The sequence below is a fragment of the Protobothrops mucrosquamatus genome, unplaced genomic scaffold (genome assembly GCF_001527695.2).
Source record: "Protobothrops mucrosquamatus isolate PMUCROS unplaced genomic scaffold, P.Mucros_1.0 scaffold2110, whole genome shotgun sequence".
Lineage (NCBI taxonomy): Eukaryota > Metazoa > Chordata > Lepidosauria > Squamata > Viperidae > Protobothrops > Protobothrops mucrosquamatus.
The window spans coordinates 13,355-24,570 of record NW_015388211.1 but is presented as its reverse complement, the minus strand read 5'-3'; the positions used below and the strand labels follow the sequence as shown (position 1 = coordinate 24,570).

Sequence of the window (11,216 nt, the reverse complement as noted above, 5' to 3'; positions counted from 1 at the left end):
CTATTTTCTTGGCTGGCTTTAGCTCCATTCCAATCCCCCCCTCATGTACATGTGTTCATTTGTGGTTTTGGTCTCTTGTTTACTTGCACATTTACTATTTACTACTGTGTAACCAGAACCAGGTGCGAATGTTCCGGTTTTTACTGTTTGGCATGAAAGGCAAATGTGTTTGTGTGTGAAAGGAGAACTTTCTATGTATGTATATACAAATAAAATACAGAGTTGTATCCCAAGGGCTGGGCAACTTGGTATATGTGTGTATTAAAACCCTTTTCCTCTATTCTCTCATCCCCTTCTTTACACAAACCTTTTGGTGCATGATATCTTAACATTCAACTGGATTTTGAAATGAATGTTGTGGTCTCAGCAAATTCTGTGGAAATGGTCTTTAAAACAACTAATAGAGTAGACACTTCCTTATTGACACCAGCACTCCATTCTCTTCCTAGTCATCTTTTTACTCCTATTGGGTGTATCTGAGTCACACAGGTGTAGGAATATTGTTAGCCAGAATTTGGACCAAATTATCCACTTATTGGGGTTTTTGTGTTCTCTTCATCTTTACAAAGTTGTAGAACAGTGTGATAATTAATCAGAGTTAAAACAATGAAATTCCTGTCTCTCTTAGAAGGATCCTTGTTGCTTGGCAGAGTACCTGAGTGGGCTTAATAGCTGTACAACATGCATGCTGCTACTTTATTCATAGAAAAAGCAGTCAGGCACCAGTTCTCCTAGGAAGAACTCCTGATGTCATCAAAATCTTTCTCCCTCTTTTCCTCTCCTCTCTTGAAAGGAATTTTAACTTTCATTACATTTAATGCTGCTGGGTTGTCCTTGAATTGTTCTGCTTATGTCCTTTTAGATTGCATTTCCTTTCACTTTTAAATGGAATCAAAATATGTTGCTGAAGACTGTGTTACTTTGCAGCTGCCTTTTGTAAGAAGCACTTTTCCCAAATAAAAAAGCAAAAAAAAAAAGTATGATCTCTGTATTCTTGAGATTTCATTGGGATGGGGAAAAATCCATTCAGGAAGAGAAAATGTATTTTCTGAATTTTGCACCAACGTGGATATCAGCCTCAATTTCTACTTAAACACTATAATAAATGTAGTGATATAGGGTAGTCTACCATATAAATCTCCCTGGATTATTAGATTAGTACTATTAATTTTTCCTATGGATCTTCCAAGTTGTCACTGAGACTTCAGCCTTATTAGCTCTGAAAGAATCAGATGCTTTGTTTAATGGGTGTATGTGTGCTCAGTGTAAGATTTGATCCTAGTAAACTATTAAGATGAATTGACCCAGTAATAACTAATGTGTTCCAAACCTGATTTCTTCTAGCCTTTTACCCTGCTTCTGTACCATGTTAATGTAAATAGCCATTAAAGACATTACTTCCTCATTCACCTTTCATTATTTTAGGGCCAGAACTTTCTTCTGTCTAGTTTATTCCCATAACAATACATACTTCAGCAATGATGGAAAAGTCCCTTATTTATTAGAATCTTCATTTTACCTTAAAATCATGTAAAAAGGAAAGGCTTTTAAATATATATCAGTAATAGTTATAGTTATTCAATGCTAGTTAGAGAACCAACCTTTCTCTTTAAAACAGGGCAATTCAGCAACAAACCTGGGCATGGATAATAGGAAATAAGACGTCAATAAATACATACTAAATTTTCTTATATTATAAAAATGTAAATCTGAGTATAATGAAAAGAAATTTGACTTTAAATCAAAGATTAAAGCATCAAAACTGTACAGAGGCAGGCCTTCCCCAAATCCATACCTTCCAGATGTGTTGGGACTACAAGTCCCAGAATGCCTAGCATATCTGGAGAACTGATTTAGTGATTATTTTATTTCTTCCCTCAATGCTTTTTTATCAAGTTGGCAAGCACAAAAAGCACTTAATCAAAATAGAAAACTCACAGTCTCTCTCTACTTTAAGAAATAAATTTAGAATTATTTCTTAAGAAATGCCTTGTTTGGGAATGCAAGTAAAAGGAATCACAAAGACCCCAAAAAAGAGAACTCAGTTCTTTGATTATTAATACCATGGGCAGTGAGATCAGTCTTCCCATAATCAAGTAGTAAAAAAATTACCACTAAGCTATTGCAAAACTGTACATTGACAAATGCCTTCCAGTAATTTTGAAATGTTGCTATATTGACTTACTGAAAACATACTAATAAATTATGATTAAATATTAAAAGCTACTGCTATTATTTAAAAAAGCTACAGTACAGTATACAGTTTATCATATTTATGGTAACTGAAAAATGCACTACGTTAATGCTTTTAGTTTCAGTATATTTCTGTATTCTAAGCCTTGTTTTGTGGAACCATCTCTAAGTAGTTGTTACACAGGCTGGAAAACAATGACATAACTGAAATCAACATTTCATTTCACTACAGAATATTCTCCATGAAATCTTTTAGGTATATCACTTGACCACCACAATCATTCATCGGTAATCTGTGGATTGCACAAAGTCAATCAGTTAAGGAAGCTAAAACACACACTAAACAAGATTGCCCTGTTAAACATCTATTTAAACAGACATTGTTATAGTAATCTGAGATAGAAAACTGACTAGACAGAGGCATTTCTTAGATAGGTAGCAAAGCCCTGCAGAACTTGTTTTGTACTTGTTTAGACTGCTATTTAAAAAAAAAAGATTCAGTATTTACCCGCAATAATTTGATTCAATTCCTACCAACAATTCTATCATTCCTGAACTAAACACAATATATACAGTACAAGAAACCCACCATTTTTTTCATAGCCACCAGTGAAAGCAGACAGAGACTGATAGAAGCAAATGTCTTATCAGAAGTATTCACAGACAATCTTCTCTGTATCAGCTCATGTCTGCCAAAAAAGTCCTTCATCCAGTGCTAGTTTGTGCCCATACAGCTTGTTGCTGACCAATGGAAACAAGAAATCTTCTATTTCCAAAGAACGACATTCAGCAACAATGGCATGGCATCAGGATGATACAGTGAGACTACATGGAAATTCTTGTAATGGAAGAGAGCATTGGAATATGTAGCCTTTGATCAACATGAGCAGTTGGATGTCTCAGTCTGTGAAACCAACACTGGCCTAGAGTCCAGATGAATGTTGTGTGAAGATCCATTCTCCCCATGAAGTTGTAAGGTATTCCTAGCCATCAGTTCCTTAGCCATCAAGATAAAAACCTCATCAATATTTTGGGCCTCCTTGGCTGATGTCTCCAGTACAGCCAGAAGACCATGTTTCTCTGCCAATGTGCAAGCATCTTCAAACAGGACTTGCCGTTTCTCTGATTCATCTGATTTGTTCCCTTTAAATTGGATTAAAACCATTTTTAGATTTCCAGTGGATAGATGGGGCAAATAAATGGAGCAAGGGAAAAACTATGAAGCAAACCAAGAAGCATAGCATTCTTAGGCCATCTCCTTGCTCCTCCTTCCACAATGGTCCTACGCTCCCACTTTCCTGTTGCTCAGCACCCTGGCAGCTCTAAGGATCATAGGCAGCACACACCTCGGTGATATGTCATAAAATTATTGCATGAATGATACAAATGTCATAAGCAGTTGTGTGTGCAACTGATGCAAATTTACACAATATGCATCATTGTAGCATGACACACAGTGTCATTTAAAGTAGAGGTCCCCAACCCCCGGTCCATGGACTGGCACCCGGCCATGGCATAGCAGTAACTGGACCGCGAAAACAAGTGAAGCGCCATCTGCGGGATGCAGGCAGCACATGAAACCATGCCCCCTCTGGTCCACAGAAAAATCTTTCTCCACACAACTGGTCCCTGGTGCCCAAAAGCTTTGGTTTAAAGCTCCCAGTCCCACAGGTATCTATGTTGAGGAGTTCTCAAATGACACACTCTGAACAGCCATGGCAACAGCCTGCCGTATGCTGAGGACCACTTCAGAGCCAACAAAAATGGGTGGCCATAGAAGACAATACGATACAGGCACGGCAGTCCTTGACTTGTGACCACAATTAAGTCCACAATTTCTGTTGCTAAACAAGGCATTTGGTAAGTGAAGTTTGCCCCATTCTGTCACACTTCTTGCCACAGTTGTTAAGTGAATCACTGCAGTCGTTAACTTAGTAATATAGTTGTTAAGTGAATCTGGCTTCCCCATTGACTTTGCTTGTCAAAGGTTGCAAAAGGTGATCACGTGACCCTGGGACACTGCAATCGTGATAAATATGAGTCAGTTGCAAAGCGTCTGAATTTTAATCATGTGACCATGGGAATGCTGCAATGGTAGGGAGTGTTAAAAACAGCCATAAGTTACGTTTTGCAGTGCCACTGTAACTTCGATTGGTCACTAAATGAACTGTTGTAAGTCGAGGACTACTGTACTTCAGAGAGGTGTACATTTTTAAAATGCAATAGACTGCTCTAGAGGTTAGTTGGAAGAATAGAGGGTAGAGAATTGCCCCAATCACCTGATCAATCCAAACAGTTGCATATTCCATAAAATGGAAGGCTAGCCTTGTGTATTTCATACAGCTAGATTTGGTCCCTAAGTTATCTAGCCACAAGACAGGTATAGTATATAATGCATTTAAGGAAGTTTTCTTCTCTTCTGGTTTTGGATTAACAATATTTTATTTTTATTTTACTGTTCTGATTCATCTACCAAAATGGCCTCATTCTACCTAATATTAGGGCTGCCCCCAAGAAATTCATACAATAATTATTGGTCATTTAATTGTATAGCCCAAGGGTCTTCAAACTTGGCCCCAGCGTGCCTGGCTGAGGAATTCTGGGAGTTGAAGTCCACAAGTCATAAAAGGGCCAAGTTTGAAGACCCCTGGTCTAGCCCTATGATATTCATATTTTACCACAAAAGATGCTGTTTTTTTCTCTATTGACTAGATTGAACAACAAACTCATTATAATTCTTAATGTTTTGACAAATAAGACATCATCTTGATTTTAGTATTTTACCTAGAATTCATTACTTTGTAGCTAAGAGGATTCATGTGCTAATAAGGTAAACTTAGAACTGCATCTCTTAAAACACAAAGTCAATAACTGGGAAATATTTTTTTTCTTAAGATGTTTATACAATGTCTTCCATATTTCTTGCCCACCAATTCTGTTTCAGTAAAATAAATACTATTTTCCCCCCTTCGTTTTGAAAGGAACTCTCAAACTTTCTAACTAAGAGAGGCAGAGATGAGATAGACTTCAGAACTTACCAATCAACATTAATACCAGGTTTGCTGCACCAAATTTTTCAATTTCATAAATCCAATGAGGAATAGACTCAAATGTAGATCTTCTGGTTATATCATAGGCAAGAATAGCACCATGGGCACTGCGATAATAACTTTGAGTTATTGTGCGGAAGCGTTCTTGGCCTGCCGTATCCCACACTTGTATCTGAAATTGGGAGGAAATGAAATACAGGCAGAAACAGAAATGGTTTCTCAAAATACCTAAATGCTAGAAATTGTTGCTCAGCCACAACTCCTCTATCTTAGCCTTGTGTAACTATATTTACAGTAAAATCCCTAACACAGCTATTCTCAGGCAAGTGATATATATATATAACTGCATTCAAAACTTTTCCTGACTTGGATACTCCAGATCAGTGCTTTTTTTGTAAGAAAAAAGGTGCCGGAACTCACATCTTGTTAATCACAAGCCGAGCAGTGCCACAAGCTGAGCAGTGCCATCACAACCAGTGTGGACGAAGTACGCATGCATTGGACTCAACACACAAGCAGCCCGCATGCACAGTTTTAATGATTTTGCTGCTGACCTGCTACGTTTGACAGGGCAATTCAAGTCCACGTGGACCAAACATCAAATTTTCAAAAGTTACTTTTATAACTTGGAAAATCTGTCGAAAAAAGGTGCCGGAACTCTGTTCCGGTGCATTCTATGACAAAAAATGCACTGCTTCAGATGTTTGGGAATGACCAAATATTATCCCAACTGTTGCTATAGAAAAGATGCTGCCAAATTATTTTTATACTAGCCTTCTCTGGATCTGGAAAACTCACCTGGAATTCCTGCCTCATATGATTTCCCAATTTCTGAGATTTTCCCCATTCCAAGACATGATGAAGCCATGACTTATTCCCTTCCCCAGTCTTTAGAAATGCTTGGACATACACTCTACTGTTTTCTTGGCCCAGTCATTGAGGTTATAAGATTATAAATAAGGATGAGAATGGAACATTGGCTAGAATTCAAGTTTTACCTCTCCTCCACTGCCCAGTTAAACTGCCTTCTTCCCTTTCTCATTACCCAAAGCCCAGGGAGCAGCTATAGGGATATTCATACAATGGCATAAAAGTGCAGGAAAGATGAGAAGTGTGATGCTAATGGCTGGGTGGAAAAATTCTATCAATCATCAAAAGACACAGTAGAGGACTATATTGCTCACCTTCACCTTTTTGCCATCAATTTCCAGGGAACGCACTGTAAAGTCAACCCCAATAGTGTTCTGCTGCTTTGTATGGTATTGTCCTGATTTGAAGCAATGGACCACACATGTCTTCCCCACATTTGAGTCTCCAATGAGAATGATCTTGAACAAGTAGTCAAAGGCATCATCCATCTCTACATTGGTGAAAGCCATAATATTCTAGAGATTTGAGAACTTTGGCCCTAGATTAATGGGAGAGGGGAGAGAAGAATGAATGCAAATAGCAAACCAACATAAATTTTAAAACCTAATTAAATTACAAGTCACTTAAATAGTTTTGATAATTGGGTACTGCTCACAAATGATGCATTCCTTTTCTGATTTAGCAGATTCGGTGCTTTTGTAAAACAGACTTCTTAGCTACTACAGATGGTCCTTGTTTAACAACCACTTGTTCAACGACACTTCAAACTTTTGAGGATGATGAACAAGTGGTAGTTATGACTAGTCCTCAAAGTTCTGGCCACTGCAACACCCTTGTGATTACATGATTTTGATCCAAGTACCCAGGAATCAGCCCAGATTTCTCCGTCATGTGAATGCTATTTGCAACCTTCCTTGCAGCTTCCCACAAGCAAATTCAATGGGGAAGCTGGCAGAAATATGGAAGTCACAATCACATGAGGTCTTCACTTAAAAACCCACACAGTTCTCACTTAACGACGGTAACCAGACACTGCTGGAACTGCCATTGCTAAGTAGCATGGCCACGTGATATTATGCTTTATGACTGCATCACTTAGCAACAGACATTCTGGTTATAATTATCATCATTAACCAAGGACTTATCGATATTCCTAAAGTCAACAGAAAAATTTCACCACCCCAGAAATACCTATAGCAAAAATGGGGAAGATGAGGTTTGCCAGAGGGTTTCCATCATTATTCCACTGTGGTTGCTTTCCTACTGTAGCTGCAAACTTGTGTGGCAATTCAACTCTCTTATTGAAATCCATCTTCTTTAGAATGAGGCCCTACAGGCTACTGCTGTGGTATGTTGAAGAAGCTGAGTCTTTTAGCCTATTCCTGAAATCAGTGCTTGAAAAATCTAAGCTTATCAAGATTTAACCTTTTCTTTAACAGGAACCTTCAAATAAGATTGCAGTGTTTCCCATTTAACTAAATGAAATAATATAATTGGACAAATTCCCCATCCCCATCATATATTAAATACATCAGGATTTTTGTTTTGCTTTGTGCCTTCAAATCAGTGTTGAACTGGACTATTCTCTGAAATCTGTGCAGTTTGTATACATATTGGCAAGATTTTGGAAGTAGTTCACCATTGCCTCCTTCCTAGGGCTGAGAGAGAGTGACTGAGATAGAGCGACTAATTCTAACCCTAACCCAGGTCACCTAGATAGCTTTTTGCCTATGACAGAATAAGAACTCATAGTTTTCAAACCTAGTGCCTTAACATCAGATTGGTTCTCTATCACATGTATCTCATGTTAATATTAAAATCTTGTACAGGAAGGAAGGAAGGAAGGAAGGAAGGAAGGAAGGAAGGAAGAAAGAAAGAAAGAAAGAAAGAAAGAAAGAAAGAAAGAAAGAAAGAAAGAAAGAAAGAAAGAAAGAAAGAAAGACTCAGTCAAAATTCCATTGGATTTTCTGGAATTTTCCACCAGTTGATGGTTGTAAATAGATAGATAGATAGACAGACAGATCATTTTGAGGAAAAATTAAAAACCTAGTATTTATTTTTCAAATTCATCAACAGAAATAGAGCTAGAAAAGGAGAAGTAATCCTTCTCTTAACATGTAGTTGAAAAAAAACACTCCCAATCAATCAGCTTTGCTGGGGAACATTTTTAGAAGACAGACATATTAACAGAAAAATAAAATTATTAGATGAGAATATAGTACTATACTGGTGCCACCACTTAAGAGGTCTTGCTCCTTATTTTTTTTCATAGTAGAAACTGAAGCAGGACCCATTTTCAAGGTATTCAAAAAAAAAAAAAATACTCAGGAGATGATGGGATATTTTTTTTGCATGTGATCCTCCAGAGAATTCTCCTTATCATCACCCTATCCACATTCTACACCACAAACTAGTTCCAGGATAGGTCAACACCACTTCACCTCAGCAATGGGGACAGTCCTTTGAGAAAGATAACTCAAAAACACACTTACTTGGAGGGTGATAGAAAGATAATGAAAAGTTTAAAAGAGCCTAGTGCTGCTGTTATTGTTACTGTTTGTTGTTATTATTGGTTAATATAATTAAGCAGTCACAAAAGTCCCAGAGATTCTTTTACTGTCTATTTGGCTTTCTCTTCTGTAGCAGACTCAGCAGAACAACAGTTGCTCTTTTGTATTTTCTCTTTTAAAAGGAAACAGACTGTGGGCTGCATTATAGAGAATCATAAAACTTAAAGAGGAAGGTGAAAAGTAACTCTATTGACTGATCCTGGGAGACTGAACAAGATCAAAGTGACAGAGGGCATCCAAAGAGATACCGAGCAACCATTCTACCACCTCAGATGTTTAGAAAGCTGAGATGTTTTTCACTTAACTCTGTAACCAACCTCTGATTTTGCACAACTGCTTCCCTTTTTCTTTCCCTGTCTGTGCATCAAAAATCAACAAAACAGATGCTGTTGCTTAAGGTTTCCTGTAGCACTGTGGACACTCTGTTTAAAACCACTTACATACAGCCAGACCCTGGTAACCATCCAGGAATGCTATTTGGGAGTGACTAATACTGTGGTCCTACCTAAAACATATCACAAGAATCCTGTCTGCAAATTATGGGCAACTATTGTGAGGAGTATAGGCAGCTGTTCTTGATACCTCTATTTCAACATGCAATAGAAAAATGATAATCCACTTTCAGTCAGATGTTACACCAATACTGCAGAGTTAGGAGTCAACCTATTCTTCAAACACCTGAGGGCAGGACAAGAAGCCATGGATAGAAACTAATCAAGGAGCGTACCAACCTAGAAATAAGGAGAAATTTCCTGACAGTTAGAACAATTATCACTGGAACAACTTGTCTCCAGAAGCTGAGGGGTGCTCCATCATTGGAGGTTTTTAAGAAGAGACTGGACAACCATTTCTCTGAAATGATATACAGTTTCCTCCTTGGGGAGGGGTTGGATTAAAAGATCTCCAAGGTCCCTTTCAACTCTGTTATTCTGTTAGAGTTGAAAGACCTTTTCAATTGGTGGCCTCAGTGGGCAAGTTGAAGCCATCAAAAATGCTCAAAAAATGGCAGCCAAATGAGGCTTATAAAAATCACAGTAGAAAAATGGCCTGGTCAGAAAAAAACTTATTGACTAGAAAGCAAATGGATAAAGTTGCTTCCTGTCACATTCTCTGTGCTTCAGATTCTCTATCCTCTTAGTATACACTTGAGTCTACCTTGGCATACTGTGAATTAAAAAGTATTTGACCACCGTGACTCATCATTTTTATTTGGTGAATATGGGGTATTCTTGGAAAGGCATTCTGAGAAGAAAACCAACCATGCTACAGTCTGGGTGGACATCAAAGTTAGTTGTGGGTCCCAGGCTGTCTATTTCTGCCTGAGGTGATTGTGGTTAGATGGTTGGATATGAGAAGAAGTTTATTAAAAGTATATTGGGAAACCACAAGTGGTTAAAATGGGGAAATCAGAGACAGAAAGTTTCACAAAAATGACTACCTTTCCTCTAGCCATTTGAGCTCGGAATGTAAGGGTAGATTGTCACTTACCTAGGCTTTTGATGGTGATGCAGCAAGCAATTTAACTATTCAATTATCAGATACAATTTTGCACTCAGTTCCAACTGTTTGATCTTGAGCTTCTAGAACTTTCTAAAAAGATATTCTTCCCATGGCGAAATAAATAAATAGAACATTAGGCCCAATAAAAAGCAAATTATGCTGGCCTCTGAATAATATTTACTGCATAGATGCAATACCTATCTAAATAGATAATTTATTCACCCTGAAAGTTTTGGAGAATAGAGACTGTTTTCTTGCTATTCCATACTTCAGTAAAATCTTTGCACGTGCAAAACACAGCTGGTCAAAAGGGCACAAACGTAAATCACCATTAAGGGTAGAAAAAGAGAATAGGTTTTCACTTTTTTCCTTTCTTCCGGCATCTTTCCTTTGTAGATTAGTCACATGCTGATATATATACTTACTGACTTCAGTCTCTAGCCAGCCAAAAATAAACACAGCAGACTGTTTCCCATTATCAACAGATCTTAACCATGAAACTATCCTTGCTTCCTTTTTCTACCTTTCCCGTTTTCAGCAACCTGTTTTCACAAAAAATTTCCCCCGCAAAACCCAACAAATATTAACAACAAAGTAAAACTTTAAATACCCAACATAAGTTATATTCCAAAGCACCAGAATCCTTGCTTCTTTAAGCGCCAAGTCACCTCTTATTCACCCTTTTGTCTCACCTGCATGAACAGGTACAGCTTTCTTTATATTCTCCTCCCACCTTTTCTAGTTTTCTTACCGCCTGATGGGAAATGTAGTTCCACAAATTCAGTGTCTTTCCGTCTCCTGCTGGTGAAATGAACCTGATCCGTTCAAACTTTGTATTTTTTTTTTAAAAAGAAACACCACATATAAAAGATATGTTACCAGATTAGAAGTTTAACAGGGGGAAAAAAAATCACTTCCTCATTTAAACTTTGCTATTTCTGCAAAGGAAATGTTGCATTATTGCATGTTTATTATGTTTATATCCTCAGGTGACACAAGGCAGAAAATACAACAAGCTATTGTGTCCTTACAT

General features: G+C 37.7%; 1 protein-coding gene across 3 annotated transcripts; it reads right to left on the bottom strand.

Annotated features, from left to right (window-relative positions):
- Positions 1-1,482: 1,482 nt before the first annotated feature.
- RAB19 (RAB19, member RAS oncogene family) lies at positions 1,483-10,901 on the bottom strand. 3 transcript variants are annotated; one of them, XM_015824084.1, is made up of 4 exons: positions 10,876-10,901; positions 6,428-6,651; positions 5,232-5,415; positions 1,483-3,336 (listed from the first exon to the last, which is right to left on the bottom strand). In XM_015824084.1, exons 2-4 carry the CDS (start codon positions 6,620-6,622, stop codon positions 3,071-3,073), a joined length of 645 nt encoding a protein of 214 aa, XP_015679570.1. In that variant the 5' UTR covers positions 6,623-6,651; positions 10,876-10,901; the 3' UTR covers positions 1,483-3,070. The 3 variants fall into 3 exon arrangements, with proteins under 3 accessions (XP_015679570.1, XP_015679569.1, XP_015679571.1); XM_015824083.1 differs by having other exon boundaries at positions 10,794-10,881; XM_015824085.1 differs by lacking the exon at positions 10,876-10,901 and adding an exon at positions 10,852-10,864.
- Between the last annotated feature and the right edge of the window lie 315 nt (positions 10,902-11,216).